We start from the raw sequence: 17,589 nt of genomic DNA on the forward strand, positions 1-17,589 counted from the left end.
TGTTATATCTACCACAGTAAAATGAACCTTTGTTTCAGAGTCCTTTATTGTTGTCAATGCTTAAAAATCAAGCATATTTATTACTGGATTGGAACTGTTGGATATTTGACTATCCAACGGTAATACTGTTGGATAGTAAACTATCCAACTGACCATCATTGGATAGTGAGACTATATATCTTTTGTACACAATGGATGATGTTACAGCATTGTTTTTGGGCACCTTGTACATGCGTGTGGCCTTTCGAAGTGATCGAACGGTTCTGTAGCGATCGCCGAAGCGAGAGATCGTGACATGGTTGTGATCAAGGCCTTGTTGGCGGCATATTATCTTTGTTACGAAGATGTAAAATAATAATGTATCTAAATACCAACCTACTATATAGTGTCCAATTTTTTCGGGTATAAACTTTTGGGAATTACTGTTTGGAACTGATTATTTGCAGGAATTTATTTTCGTACATTATACTTTGTAGGCTTTGCAAGCGTTCATGCGACATGCTTAAATGTTTAAAACAATGATTTTATTTGCGAGGTTTTAAATTTAAGCGAATTTTGATAAAATTGAGATTTTAGAGAGAATTATAACTGTACAGTACATGTATGATAAAACGATTCCAATATTTCAGATGTTAACCCTGTAAAATATTGACCGCACAACATTGAAATGTTGACTGCTTACGTTATCATGACGTCTTATTCCATTAGTATTCACTTCTTATCGGCATCTGTCTACATGACATGAGAAACAGACGGATAATCAATTTGTTTTTTTATCAAAGTTTTATCGTAATGTGAACTGCCAAATAGTTTCCAATTGATGGATTACAAATTAATGAATTCATTCTTTGTAATATTTTTTTTTCCAAACTGAAATCAATGACTGCATTCATTTCATTTGCTGTCATATATTGTAATTATACGAAAGGACATTCTTTCAATTGACATTCTTGTGTACATTCTTTGTACACATGATAGAACGTTTTTTGGTTAGCATGCATTATATTGACCTCTTGCACCGAACTAGTTTGGTGCCCTAGTTCAACATATCACTTGTTGACCTCAGACTCAGTCAACAAATTATATATAATGTTTTCTTTCATTCACATGTAACACCCCAACTGGTCACAATATCGGACAACGGGCGAACCAGTCGTCCTACTCCTTGTATGTTAAGCGCGCAGGAGCAGAAACTACCACTTTTATAGACTTTGGTGTGTCTCGGCCAGGTGACAGTGCTGTATAACTGAATCATACTACGGTACACACCATAAGATGTATGTTCCTTGGGAATGATGGTTCAAATACGCACAGCTAGATAATGATTATATCGGAATACATTCTTGTCGACGCATTTCATAAGAGTGTGAAAACTTGAATGAAATGATTTGTGCAATAAATTTCGTTTTATTTGTTCATTTAAGTCCATTGACAACAACGTTTTGGAAAACGAACACAAAATTCAACAAATGAACGGAAATTGTGATGGTCGTACAAATGCACGCAAGTCTATACTCGATAGACAATGTAATACAAACATTGTGGTCTCCATATAATACCTTAGCAATTGTTTCGTATATACATACAATTTTATATTAAATGACCAAGCGTAATTTTAAACGAGCAGACGACAATATCCCGTCAGTATGTACAACATTCCAGCTTAGATCCGCCAGAGGCCGTATACTAGTGACGAGATGATCAGAAGCTTGTTCTTCCGGGTTTGACGTTGTCAATATATAGTTCGTGAACTCGCCACGATACCCCGGGTATGTGTGTATGAATAATCGAGTGTACTGGTCAGTCGTACTGTGATTAATACTGAAATTGAGTCATTAATCTTTCATCATGTGATAATTTTTTTCCGTATTAGCAGCATCTTTTATCGCTAACTATCTCACCATCAAGAATCTTGAGAAAAATTCCTCTGTAATTATGATAAAGACACAAGAAACCACATTAACCACAATGCTATAAATCATGATATTTTTTTGATATTATGGAGTCCTTTGACTTTGATCTTGCGTGCATAAAACAAAGATAAAATGATAATGACATTAGGAATCAGTCAGATCATAGTTCAATGGCAATAGTAATAGATTTTATAAAAAGAAAAAAAGGAAAAGGTAAAGGGAAGTTCAATATGTAAGATTAGTAAAACAATATACGATAAACGAGGTAACAGATCAGTAAACAGATAGTTCAGAAATAAAAGAACTTACTCATTTTTAGAATCAGCTACCACATTTTACAAAACCCATGTACCTTTTGTCATGAAGAAACCACTATAATTTTTCTTGATATTGCTTCATTTTAACTATTTATCTACAACTAGAACGGGAAGGAATCTTATTTGACTTTTTGAAGCTAGTTACGTACATTGAGATTATTGTATTTTCATTAAGTGATCAAGACAAAAGTTGGTATCTTTTTACAACAAGAATATTACGATATGATAATTAGGCTTTATAAAGATACTGGTTAAAAATGTTGATGACCAATGGTATTTTTCCTTTTCTCTATCAAAAACAATAGTAGACGAATAAGTAATTTTCTTCATTTACATAAGTAACATACTTAATACTATTACCAGCATCGAAAAGTTTGACCTTTTCACTTTACTTCAAGATAAAATATTAAAACAAAGAACATGAACTTGAGAAAAAGTAGATGACATGCTATCATTCATTTGTTTAAGTAGAGGATCACATAAATACAGTGTAGGTAATAATAAGCCATTATACTTAATGATAGGACTGTAGAAGACAACATCCCTATATATCGATCAACGACAACCAGATAACAAAGGCTTCCCAATACGCTAGACGATTTATCGGGCATTGCCTTTGAAAAGTACATATATGATAGATGATGAAGAATTTTGATGCCGCTATATATCGAAATACATTATCACCAAAACAACATCTATCACATGACTGCTTTCAATACACAATGTTCTAGTAGATAATATTGCTGAATTATCTAGCTACAGCTCAGGTTTTTCACATAATTCTACTCGGTGCGGTCATCTTGTTCCAGTCATGATCAACTGTCAGACCATAGATGACCGTCCTTGCGTCATAATACGTAGTGATCAAGTCAGGGGTAAAGTGAGTTGGGTTCTTATCGACAATAATTCGTTACTACGTAATTACAGATTCCCTTTGATCTCTGTAAAGACAACATTAACAATTTATAGATCGATAGATAACAGAGGTCAACCTATGGGGTTAATGGAGTCAAAATAATATCAGGAACAAAGCAGCCCACCATCCTGTACCACAAAATAATTACAGCGATAAGGCATATCATTTAGCAACGGTTAATTGATTATATCCCTCTGGGACATTTTTATTGCAATTGGCTGTCTAACCAGTGAACACCTGGATGTTTGCAAGTGGGCGTTCAAAACTAAGAACCATGTTACATGAAAGGTGCACCCTGTATTATACATTACCTTGAAATACAAACATTTCTGTAACCTGAATATATATTTTTAATCTCGATTTGATTATTTAGGTATCAAGTAGCATAAAAAATGGAAGACCTGATTCATAGAAAAGAAACCCCCATAGGTATTGTGACCTGGAACACATATATTGTGTAGAGTTCTGAAAGCTGGATGGGTGACTTACTTAATAACTGGAATGTATCATTAATAATTATCCTAACCAGGCCCTAATCCGATAGTTTAGATCTTGTCAGGAAAATGGCGGCTATAGATTATTTGATGCAAAAATAGTATATATAGGAAGGCATTTCTATAATCTCAAATACGTCTTTTATATACTTTTAGGAACACTGAACAAAGACTAGTTTTGTGAAGAAATAAAGTTTAACTGTTGTGTTTGCGGCAAAAGATGCATATTTGTGGAAATGTACTTTTAAAAACTCTTAAATTAAACATTTATTTCTAAAAAAAAAACCTTAATTCAAACTATGTTCAGATGACATTATAACATTGAATATGTACATTGGTATTAATTGGGACGTCCCACATATGTCACATTTGCATGTTAATCCCTAATCCGGTCAAACAAGCTCTCGTACTACATGCTATAAACACTAGTAAACATATTATTGGCATGGTTATTTGGTGACAGAAATATGAACTGAATCCTGTGGACTTGCACAACTGAAATGTATATTTTATTGCATATTTTGCCAAAATTTACAAACAACACATGTACAACAACCTTCAAGTCAACAGGTATACCGGGTATTTAAAGCTAGGAAGGATGCATAGACACTTTATATCAACTAGGTTATGTTCGAGAACACCTACAAAACATCATTAGTTTAAACAGGGTCTTAAAACCTTTAGTTATTTAACAAAAGGTGTCCTCGACTCGGTTATCATCGAAACAATCAATCATTGTCCATAGTACGCGTTACGAGAACACTATGTCATTGTTTTAAGAAACTTGTAATACATCTCCACAAGCTAGACTTAGCTTACCAACGATGTCAACTGAGCGAATACTGAGCGAATCACATGTAAATACAATTTAATAGAGATCATAGTTGAAAACAGAGATCGGAAACTCGGAAAGTCCTTATCTTAGCTCACGGCAGAGGGCATTTGCTTTGCTTACTGCTTTGAAGTATATTGGTTCAATAACGTTATGTTTATTAAGTTTAAATATTGCATTATGGTTTGATATGATTATTTACTATTTTTTAAGTATGAATATAAGAAATTTTACATGTTTCTACTATATTTTCATTAGAAACCAATATATTGATCAAAGCATTTGTCCTTTTAAAAATTGCATCTTCTGACTGAACTTTTTTTTCAAACCCGAAAACTGTTATCCTTCTTTAATTTTCATAACTAATTTCTATTTAGTTTTACCATATGCAATACCCATTAGATAATCATTTCCTTATAATCATTCTCACTGTTACTATCCTCATTCTCCTATAAATTATCGATCATACATACAAAATACTATCTTCATCCTCAACATTTCAAACATCCCCAAATCTTTGTCACATCTCCAAACCACATTCATCATTCTAATTCATTAACTCAGTATTCACTTTATATCTTCATCCATTTTCATTTACCTTACTCATATCTTTCATTTCCACAATTGTCGTTCTTCCGTGTAAAGATTAAATGATAATTAATGGTTTAAGTTTATAAAAATATAAACAATACATGTGTATTGCACTTTTAACAGGAAGGGAAGAGAGAGGGGGTTGGGGGGAGATAGAGAGAGAGAGAAGGGGGGGGGGAAGGGGAAACAAGCTATCCTCCTATGACTTTCTGTTGTTGAGTATAGAAAAGCTTACAGGGGTACTCTCTGCCGACTCCATAAGCAACGACATTGTCATTCCTTAAATGTTTCTAACAGAGCTGATACATGGCATATGTCTTATGTGTAAATTAAACTTCTGCAAATGTGCAAGGCTGAATTTGTTATTATAGTATATAACTAGCATGTTTATCGGCCAACAAACATTTTCAACTACACTAATATTTCTAAAATGTCTAAATTCGTGTCGACTGACACAATAAATGGGACAAAAAATGCTTTCACAACAAAAATGAATTTATTTTAACTGTGGTTGTAACCCTTATACCATTGTTATTCGTTTTATGGGAATTCCTGACCGCGGAACCACTTGACCTTAGAAGTGTTTTCATTATATGCTACATGTTACTTGTTAATCTATTTTCAGTTTTCTGTACATTTGCTTCTCGGATCCATTCCCCTCGAAAAGTAGGTTCAGGAAATGACTAGTGTAACTAGAATGCCTGACAAAATGACATTGAAGACAGAGTACACCTGGATATGAATTCTGTCGCCGGTCCAAAAAGTTATGAACATGTTATCTTTTTTTATCTTTATATCCAATTGTCTATCTTATTCTGCACTATAAATGCACTTATAAAAAAGCACTAACATAGTTATATGTACATATACATGTACTCAACTACTGCCACATCACTTATATTATTCTTTGCAAAATTAATTCCATGTTAAATATTGAATACATGTATGTTATTCTATTGATGTAATCTTCAAAATGGAGGATATATAGATAATACTTATCTCTTTATTTGTATACCTATTTGTGTATCTTGATTTACTGCCTAATTTTTATGTGAAGGAGAGTCAACATCAATAGGTGACATGTACAATGAGTGTGTGATGGACTGTCGTGTGTGTATCGACTTTAAAGGAAGGCTAGTAAAGTAGATCATGAATGGGTGTGTCCGTGTGACAGTCGACCGTTCACACGGTCAGTCAAACAATCCATCACCACAATATGTCAACTTCAGACCGAATCTAACGCGCGAAAGTTTTTTTTTAAAATCGCAATCACAAGAGATCCAGAATTTGAAATAATGTTAAAAAATATTTCCTTTATCAGTTTGATGATATTCTTTTAAAGGCAGGGAACTGTTCTGACGCTCATATCTTTTAGTTTTTATGTTAGAGTATGTGTGTGTAAGGGGGGATGTTAAAGGGACAATTAAGAGTACATTATGAATATTTGAAATATATCAGAAACAAACCTGTTCTAATGAAAATTAGATTAGTTGTTTTCATGTGATATGCCAAAAAAGTCCACTGTGGTGAAATGTGTGTGGAATATTACACATAGTGGTCGGACGTCTTGTATGCCGAACTCTGATATTTGCACCTGACCTTTTTACACACGGGAAAACATATCTTGGTCCTGGTACTCAGAAGGCGGGATTTTACATTCAAGGACCGACTCATCTGTGCGTGGTGCAAGAAGACCATTCACATATCTAGAGTGAATGGGCTGATTAACACAGAAAGTTTTCGGTTCACACGTATACTCATCAGCTTGTTACGTGCGAAAGTAAGTTTTTCAGGAAACCCAAATATACAGTCATTGCTTATCATGCAAAAACGTATAATAAGCTATGATCAGCGGTCTCTTCCACTTATGCTTTAAACTCAAAATTGAACCTGTTGACATTTATAATACATTCATTTATAACGTCCTTCATACATTACAAATTTATTTATACCCATTTTTATGACAGAAACGGCGTACAGTATTGATATACAGCGTCAAGCTACAGGGCTCTGGGTGTAAAACACCTGAGGGTCGATTTGGTATGATGAATGGTTACAGGTACACAGTGTGTCTATCCGTATATCTGAGCTTATTTCCATGACAACTATTGGAGCGTCAAAACTCACTTCAAAACTAACTGTCTTGTAATTCCACTTAATATTTTGCTAACTAGTCACATGAGCGAAAAATTAATATGATTAAAGTGAATAGTCGGGCAAAGAAAACCAGTCTAAATGCGTTCATTGGCCTTCCAAAAGTTCTCCCAGTTCTGACCATTGAAATAAAGAAAAGTTGAAAGCATTGAAAGCGAGGCTGCGTGGAAATGTAACCACGGACATAGTCAGCCGGGAGGACGTTTTAGGATTCCTATACTTTAAATTAATTTCTTCGTACGCAGACATTTTTTGATGAGAGATTTTATTTTTCTATTTCATAAGAAATTATACTGGATACATTCACACCATTTTTACCGACTTTAGCTATCCTTGCCCGACTGTTCACTTTAAATAAAAAATAAAAATCTATGAGTGTCACTAGATATACGATACTATGACTTGGCCCACTGCCTTTCCGAAACGGCTTTTAATTTGTAAAATATAAATGTAGAATGAGTGATAATTTTGTAGATTCACAAAAGTTATTAGCTTATCGCTAATACAACACTTTAAATCTCCTTGTAGACAATTTAATTATAACAAATAAAATGTTAATTTTCATAACCAGGTCGTCCTAATTACCGCGCGTTAGTTGCCTATCACCGCGCCAGAAGTTAAAACAGCGACATAAATCTTCACCGTCAAGGCTCTGGTGAAAAGTCAAATTTATCTGATGAGAAACTTTTTTTCTAATGCCTGTACAGATTTTTAGAAATAGCAGTTCATACCAAAAATGAAAATGGATTGAAAATAATAAGGTGGTGGGTGCCTGATTTATATGTATCAAAGATTGCTATTTGACGTAAATTGTGATTTTACTGGAATTTAACTGTTTTAAACAGATGCACGACAAAAGTAAGCAATATTTTGTAAAATGGATGGCTGATAATGAAGAATATTTGCAAAATTGACATCGCCAATGTTTTCTCAGAAAATAATAACATCACAGAGCCATCTATTAATTTTGCTCAGAATATCTGTATAGGTTACCTCTACCCCCTAAATTTTGAAGATGAGAACTGTATGGCCTTGCTATATATAAGTTCCTTCGAGAACTATGCATATGCAAGTATATAAATAGTTCACGTAATTAAGTATTTATCAGTCTCTCTGAAGAATATAAATAGTTTATGTTATAGATTATTTATCAGTCTCTCTGAAGTATATAAATGGTTTATGTTATAGAGTATTTATCAGTCTCTCTGAAGTATATAAATTGTTTATGTTATAAAGTATTAATCAGTCTCTCTGAAGTATATAAATGGTTTATGTTATTGAGTAATTATCAGCCCCTCTGAAGTATATAATGGTTTATGTTATTGAGTATTTATCAGCCCCTCTGAAGTATATAAATGGTTTATGATATTGAGTAATTATCAGCCCCTCTGAAGTATATAATGGTTTATGATATTGAGTAATTATCAGCCCCTCTGAAGTATATATAAATGGTTTATGTTATTGAGTATTTATCAGCCTCTCTGATGTATACAAATGGTTTATGTTATTGAGTATTTATCAGTCTCTCTTAAGTATATAATGGTTTATGTCATAGAGTATTTATCAGCCTCTCTGATGTATACAAATGGTTTATGTTATTGAGTATTTATCAGCCCCTCTGAAGCATATAAATGGTTTATGATATTGAGTATTTATCAGCCCCTCTGAAGCATATAAATGGTTTATGTTATTGAGTATTTATCAGCCTCTCTGAAGTATACAAATGGTTTATGTTATTGAGTATTTATCAGCCTCTCTGATGTATACAAAAATTTGTATAAAAATTGTGTATACTATTTAGTCATTTTTCAGGTATCTCCTTGCGAGTAGGAAAGATTGCGGTTGTCTTTTATGTAAGTAACTATAATGGCTCGTGCTACCAAAGAAATTTCATATTTATGCAACTTCTTCAAAAGTTAGTTACTTTTTAGTTGATAAATAAGTATTTGTTGTTGTGTATCAATATCATGTCTGTCTGATATTGGGGATCGTAATGGTGCTTTCATTCTCTCAGTGGATCACTAACGTTACTGCTGCCTGGGAGTACGTCCTAATGTAATTCTTATTAATGTCCACTAAAAATAGATAAAAGAAGTAAACAAATAATTAAATACGGTGTTATCTTAACATTTATTATCATTAGGGTCGCGATTTTATATTCACTGAGACTTCCTTTAAATACCAAAAACATAGTCGTTAAGTCGTTTTATAGCCAATCATGTTACAGAATTAGAGATAAATCTGTCTGTAAAGAAAACAATCGTCACATGACAAAAGCTGATGATAAGCGATAAGTATATCTATGTAGCCAATCACCATAAACCTATAATATTAAACATCTAAACACCGAGGCTGTCAAATTAATGACTGCGATCTGAATAATGTATTGTAAGGTGCTTCCTAGTTTATCATAAATCATAATTCTAATCTACGTCCACTTGTGATAGCAAAAATGTTGACATGTCGGGAATATATAGTCGGTAGGGTTAGATATATTATAGAAACAAAACGTAACGTCTTGTTTGCATACTGACGGAACATTAATTAAAATATCCTTTGGAATAACGGATGTACAGTTGGAGAATATAAGCTCGTCTTCTCATATGATATGTATATTGCAGAAAGACAAGAAAACAGGCATTCGATTATATATACATGTGGTAGATGTATTTCACAGAGGTAATTCATGCGATAGATGTATTTCACAGAAGTAATACATGTGGTAGATGTTTTTTTCAGATAAGTACTACATCTGGCAGATGTATTTCACTGAAGTAATATATGTGGACGATGTATTTCACAGAAGTATTACATGTGTTAGATGCATGTCACAGAAGTCACAGAATAATAGATGTGATAGATGTTTTTCACAGAAGTAAAACATTTGATAGATGTATTTCACAGAAATAATACATGTGATAGATGTATTTCACAGACACAATACATGTGATAGATGTATTTCACAGAAATAATACATGTGATAGACGTATTTCACAGAAATTATACATGTGGTAGATGTATAACATAATAGTTCGACCAAATGTCAGTTGCAGGATAATGATATAGAACGATACCACTTGATAAACAAAGAACCAGTAGATTGCTGATATTTTAAAAGAATGGCAAACAATGACCCTTTGTCATGTTTCCATCTAATCAGCTTTAATATAACGATATTTCTATCAGACTATGAGATAACATCGGCCTTACGAAGTATATCAGTCGTCGTACAGTAACGTAATAAGACCTGTCAATCACACACCTACAATAATTTATACTCATACTTCCGCTTTCTGAGAAATCAACACCAACATTTCAAGACGGCATGTTTCTCAGAACAGCGTCTTAACACAGAACAATAGCATTGTTATTGTACGTGAAAGATTTCTACATTTAAAATGGACGCGTTTTGAAAATACTGCAAAAACACGATTAAATATCACTCCATATGACACTTATAAGATATACTGTTTCCATTTTCACTTCTGCCTAATTCTACACTTTATATTCAGCAAAGCAAAATTAAATATTTATGAAGAATTTGAACTAATGGAAAGTAAACTTACTAGACAATTTTCCCATGACTAATTCAGTGAGTGTGCATTAGTTTTAATTACTGTCACATAGTTTTTGATAAAAATACGTTTTATTGTAATAATAATGAATTAAGAAAAGAAAAAAAATCCATGAAGCTACCTAAAAAATATTGGATCAATAGCTTCGTATGGAAAGGAAATGGAACTTTTTCCTGAACCAAAGTGAAGCGAAAATCCCCACAGATTTTATCTTGAAAGAAATTAAGATTAGGATGAAAATAATTTAGCGTTGTCCTTTACTTTGTAAATAACATTAAAAGGTTATCGCATGTCATTTTACAAATCTGAAACTGAACAAATGATCTTTATTGGATAATGACATATCTTTGTGCAGATGATGACCTTATTGAATTAATAAATCATTATTATGCGTGCACTACCTGTTTTAACTCTATATGAAACATTTTCATGTAGTAAACTTCTTGCATAAAAAAACTTGAAAACCGTGATAGATAAAACCTGTGAAAAACTATTATTATGTAGTCATGAATTAGCAATTAAGTTACAGAACAAGAGGTTATATAACATATGTACATGTATTATAACAGTGTGATAATTGAGCGAAAGTGAGGGAGCATATCCATCATGTGTACTTAACATGTCAGACATGCTTCTGTCTTCAATCTCGGAAGTACGTTCTGTCACGAACACGCTCAGATACTCACTTTTCTACATACAGGCGCTTCATAGTAACGATGTAATAATCAATTTATTGCGAAACGATTAAAATGAATAATTAAATACCAAGGTATAATTAATTTTAAACTCATTAAGAAAGTGTAAAATTGAGTATTTCATGTGCGAGTAAGTCTTTAAATTTAGAAATAATTATACGAAAGGAACATTTATTGAATATTAAATGTAGAATTAAAATCAATTTCATTCAAATTTAATTTAAATCAAACTTTATTTAATTCAAATTTATAACGGAAGAGGCAAATTTTGTGAATTTATGATTATGAATTTTTAACAAATTTGTAACAAAACAATACCAAATTTGTCATACTTCATGATTATTCATTAAAGCCCGAAAATGGCCAAGCGACGAAACATTGAAAAAAAGATCAATGTGAGTATTTATCAAATTTTTTGTCTTGATTATTAAATTCATTTTAGAAAATTGACTATATTTATTCATTACAACATTGGTAGTCGTTGTAAGATAAGGTTAATAATGATATAACCAATACACCATAAACCCTTTCAATGACAAATATGGAAAAACACTACATTATTGTACTATGACATAAAATAGTAATAACATCGTTATTGCAGAATCAACAAGGGTTTATAGTCGCATTTTTTGTGTGTGATAGCATTATGTCGCAAAAAATACACTTATATAAACAATGACAACAGAACAAGACATGAAGATTCGATAGCACCGACAGAGCTTAACTTAGCCTCCAACACTTGTATTCACTTCTTATTAAAATGGTCAATCATTCAAACGCGTTAGCATTAATATAATATAATTCAAATTTTTATTTAATTTTATATCGATTACGGAATGATTAATACAACTTATACATACCATTTTAAATGGCCGCGGTGAAAGCGTGTGAAAGATTGGGCCGAACCCGGAGTACCGGGGAAAAACCAACGTGATCGAACAGGTGACCCCTTTTTTCACGCTCTTGCCGAGGATCGAACCTCGGCCAGCTATATGAAAGACAAGTGGCTTTGCCACAACATCACCCACTCACTAATTAGCATTAGAATCAAAGTGAATATCGTATTCAAAATTTTAAGATTAGAATATCCATCATTCAATAATACTTTACCTGGAAATTATTCCACTGACCGGAACATGACATCACAGTTATTGCCACGAAGCAGAACAATTCATACTTGATTCCCATAATCCAAAACACAAAAGAAATCAAAATTGATATAATAGTGCTTATATCGAATCTTGGAGTGGAGTAATGCTGTTTTTCACAATATCCTTCATTGACGCGTGCAGTTTACACTGATGGATGTGTGCGCACAGAGGCATGCTTTCAGTACTCAGGTTGTTACATGAAGATACTCCTGGAATGTATCCGTACAAGTGACAGATCTACCAGTCCACCCTTCCACCTACCAATGACGAGACTGCGCAGCTGATTTTCTCGCCGCCACTTCCGACGCTTACGGTCGCTATCCGAAAAGCAGCCCACGTTTCCCTACTTCATACTAATAACTTCGTTGCCAGCGTCGCTCCATGATTACCGTAACGATGTGTGTGCCGTGGGCCGTGCGATGTCACGCTCTACTGGTTCGCCCTCTGGCTATATATCAGGTAGATGAAATATGTACAGATGACTTTCTCTTGACGAAAAACAGGCAACTGACTTTTGTATTAAGAACCTGTGGAGTAAAATGTCAAACACCGTCAGGCTGAGATGAAGAGTTTGTGGACCAAAGGTTAGAGTAGAACTGACTTAAAATACCAATTGAGGATTGGATATAGCAATCCGCGTATTGTAGACTTGTAGATCTAGTGTCTTCCTGGTCCTCCAATACCATTGGTCAGTCACTGAAATGGACCAAAGAAAGAATTACCACACGAAACGACATGACGCTATATAACCTTTGAATATTTCCAAATTTTTGAGAACTCGTCAGCTTTAAATACATACTGTTGTAGTAAAATCTCCACACATAAATCAAATATACATACATAAAGTGTTATTAGGTTTTCATTAACTAGGAAATCTACACTGACTTAAATAGTAATTAAAAGGGAAACCATACAGTTCAGAGGGCTTTTTTAACATAAAATGACTAAAAGTTTAGGAACATCATTTACTTAAAGCATAATAAATTTACTAGTTTCAGTGATATTATGACAACGTAATTGAAATTCAGGGTTATCAAGTGATTTGTCAGTGATTTTCAGTCAATGAAACAAAAGTGAAACAATAAACCACATTTGTACTACACTCTTCCCATATGTAATTATGTAACTCTGAAATGTATATAATTTTCCATTAATAAGGATAATAAACCATACAACATTAACTCTTGTCATATTCTGGTGACAGGCTGAATATACATATTATATTTATTTCTAAGATTTAATTTAATTAACTTTATTTTCATAATATTTCTATTTAATACGTAATTTAAAAAAAATACTATAAAACTAGTGTACTGAAGTACAAAGATATTAAAGGCCCACTACTTTTCCGGAGCAAAATTTAAAGGTTTCTTAAAAACATTAATACCAAAAGAAAATATATATCGATGGCTTAAGATGAGGTTACAACACCAAACATATGCAAGATTTCCTGTCTAATGTACGATAACAGTGGAGATTCATTTCGCTGTTTTGCCGTGTGGCGCAGTGATAGTCAACTACCGCGCGGCATTTAGGACCACGGCGGGAAACATAAAACGACCCGCGTTATGAAAATTAACATTTTATTTATTCTAATTAAACAGTTCTGAAGGTGATGATAAGTGTGCTAGTAAACGTATAGTTAATAACTTCTGTGACTCTACAAAATTATTGATCTCGTTTTACATTCCTATTTTAAAAATTAAAAGCCGTTTCGGAAAGGTACTGAAGTACAAAGATATTAACTATGACTTCATAACAATATACCTAATGCAATATTTACGGTACAGATGCAGCAGAGGTAAATACAGGTAGGTCGTTTTCTAAAACAGACTATAATTGTATAACTTACCTGTTTTAGGACGCGTTGTTCTCTATTGTACCTCCCTCCAATGTTAGGAATATGTAATGGTAGAGTGTACTTGTATTCGTAAGTTTATGCTTACTTAGTACTTATACAGTAGATGCAATTTAACATATTTGTTGGTAGCGAACAGTTAAGCTTATGCTCTCTTACATGCATATGCAATTCAATTGCTGTAATGAGTACTTCTGGAACTTTTGAATGCCAACTGAACAGATGCAAATTCAACATGAAGCCTATCGCACTTCATGGAATTCGCCTCAGTACAGTTTGCATTCATATCGGCTATGAATGTCAACTGAAAGACGTCCAATGCTTAAATGAACAATAATAGAAGGACTTAAAGCTTTAAAAACAACAATAACTTTGTTGCTTATAAGCTTCGAATGATATATTCTGCTTTACCTCTTGTTTGTCTGCTGTGTAATACAGAGTGTGCTGCTGTGTAATACAGAGTGATGCTGATGTGTAAGCGTTATATGCTGTGGTTGATGCTGATGTTTTAGGTGCTCTGTAATACAGAGTGATGCTGATGTGTTAGCGTTATATGCTGTGGTTAATGCTGATGTTTTAGGTGCTCTGTAATACAGAGTGATGCTGATGTGTAAGCGTTATATGCTGTGGTTGATGCTGATGTTTTAGGTGCTGTGTTATACCGATTGATGATAATGTTTTCTGAAAGCCTTTTTGATATGATTGAAAAGTCCGTACTGTACATTGATATCAAAATATTTTATTTCTGAATAACATTTGAAAAATTGATGAAGACAGGACAATGACGCAATATTTTTGTTACTGATTTCAAACGATAACAGATATATATATATATATATGAGGATTAACTTGAATAGATTTGTTTTGTTATGAAGATATAACACACATAAATCTTAGTTTACTCTAAATAAATCGTGAAGAATACATTTAGGTTTTTATCTCCATAAAATCAGCAATCAATTAAAATGTATAATCCATATAATTTAATTTGAGACAGATCATCTCTTCAATATTCAAAATTCATATTGGGAATAATTTGTCTGTAAAACCATTACGCCGTTATCTCAGCCAATCCGAAGCAGCGCAGCAATCAATCAAGTACATTTTAAGCCAATGAAAATGCTCGTTACAAGCAAAACTTAATTATTTAAAGATAACGATGAAATAAACATGTACAAATGTTATATGTTTGAGTTTTCATATCTAAATCGGCTTTATTGGTTACCATTACAGTAAACTATGAGGTATCATATAACATTGAACTGTAATACATGTTTGGCCATAAATTAGGTCGTGATCCAAGTTCAAGTCAAGCTTATGGACGCACCGCATTAATACATTATTTCCAAAATGGCCAAATGTTGTTTTGAATCACGTTGTGACGTATTTGATGAGGTTGACCCCCACGGTCTAACGACATGTACGTAAAACTGGTTGACCCTCAGGCGCCCCGTCATAATATATAGTGCGTATTTACGGTGTGTACCTTACATGGTTATTGGTCTGTGTAAAGACCGTTAATGACTGCATTCATTACCTAATTACTTGGCTGACAATGCTATTATTGCGGCAGAAGATAAAACAGCTTATGCTATTCGTTTCTGTTCAATTATTTCATTCTAGATGGCGGTAATTGATATATATATATATATATATGTAAATAATAATAGGTTTACGCAGAGGTTATTTTCATAATCACTCAATCTGTAAATGTAAGTAGTTGGTGGACATATTCAATTCGAAAAGAGTTTGCCTCTCAAGTGCTCTATTCAGAACAAAGTACTGAGATAATATATTTTATATATAAAGATGCTCCATTGCCGAGGAATGGTATTTTTTCTCTATCAAAACATGTGCAGACATTTTATTCGGTTTCAAAAGTTTCTTATTTATTTTACACTATTACCACATTTGAAAAGTTTGAGCTTCTTATTTTAATTCAAGATAGAAATGTTAAAATTCATTAATTGCGTCCCGATAAAATACCATGTCATTATTCCTTTATGTAATTAAGTACTGATTGTGCATACACAAAAAGCAAAATAAAGGACTTTATATATTATTTTTGTGTTAGTTAGACACAGATAAACACGATTATACATCAGTTATTGTAAAAAAGATGGGTGGTGGAGCATCTTAAGGAATACATCAGAACCTTTCAAAAACTGTCATCACTGAGAAATATTGGTCATCTAAAATAATTTGATTTCTTGACGTTACTGTCGCTAAAGGGATGACGCATTTATGCCATTATAGATATCACGTATACCCCTCGTTTTATTAAGGTATATAGGACTATTTTAAAGATGCTCCACCGCTGATAAATGGTATTTTTTCACGATCTAAAACAAGAGCAGACGATTAAGTATTTTTCTTCAGTTACAAAAGTTACTTAATTCACGCCATTACCACCATTGAATAGTTTGAGCTTCTAATTTCAGTTAAAAGTATGTAAAATAATTAATTGCATCCCGAAAAAATTCCGTGGCACTATATCCTATATGGAATGAAGTACTAATTGCGCATGCACCAAAGGCAAATAAATTATTTTATATTATTTTCTGTGTTAATTATACATATATATACACGATTGAACACCAATTATTGTTCAAATGATGAATAATATTTATGCTCTGTCAGCGGTGGAGCATATTTAATATAGGTCTGCTTATTGTCACAAAAATACCTTACACGTGTAAAGTTGGTGTAGCTGAACCATAAATTTACCTCCGAATAAGCATTGTAAGTTGCAGTTATATTTTCTCAGAAGTGTTCTTTTCTATAAAGGGACATTCATGTAGTCACGATTCTGCCTGGTATTTCCTCCAATAGACCATTAACATACTTAAGGATATTTAACAGGCTAGGTATAATGTCAGGGGATGACTAGCATACAATCCCTGAAGTCTGCTCACACTTACAAGTACATGCATAACAATAATCGAACATTTTTTTTCTGGACGGCATCATTTAGTCACATTTTATAACATGGACAATAGTTAATACGACATATTATTTGTTAACGTCATGATCTGTCTAAATGTTATTACGTGTCTAAGAAAAGTAACATATATAGGTATATTTACATATACC

The 17,589-nt window shown here is 33.0% G+C and overlaps 1 protein-coding gene across 2 annotated transcripts in view; it reads right to left on the reverse strand.

Annotated features, from left to right (window-relative positions):
• Nucleotides 1-17,589, reverse strand: part of LOC138325363 (uncharacterized) — a 40,494-nt gene that overhangs the window by 13,029 nt on the left and 9,876 nt on the right. For both annotated transcript variants that reach the window (XM_069270958.1, XM_069270957.1), the window contains exon 2: nucleotides 12,598-13,334. In XM_069270958.1, coding sequence (XP_069127059.1) covers nucleotides 12,598-12,675 — 78 coding nt within the window. In that variant the 5' untranslated portion in view covers nucleotides 12,676-13,334. The remainder of the gene's footprint in view (nucleotides 1-12,597; nucleotides 13,335-17,589) is intronic.

This window comes from Argopecten irradians, chromosome 6 (assembly GCF_041381155.1).
Source record: "Argopecten irradians isolate NY chromosome 6, Ai_NY, whole genome shotgun sequence".
Classification (NCBI taxonomy): Eukaryota; Metazoa; Mollusca; class Bivalvia; order Pectinida; family Pectinidae; genus Argopecten; species Argopecten irradians.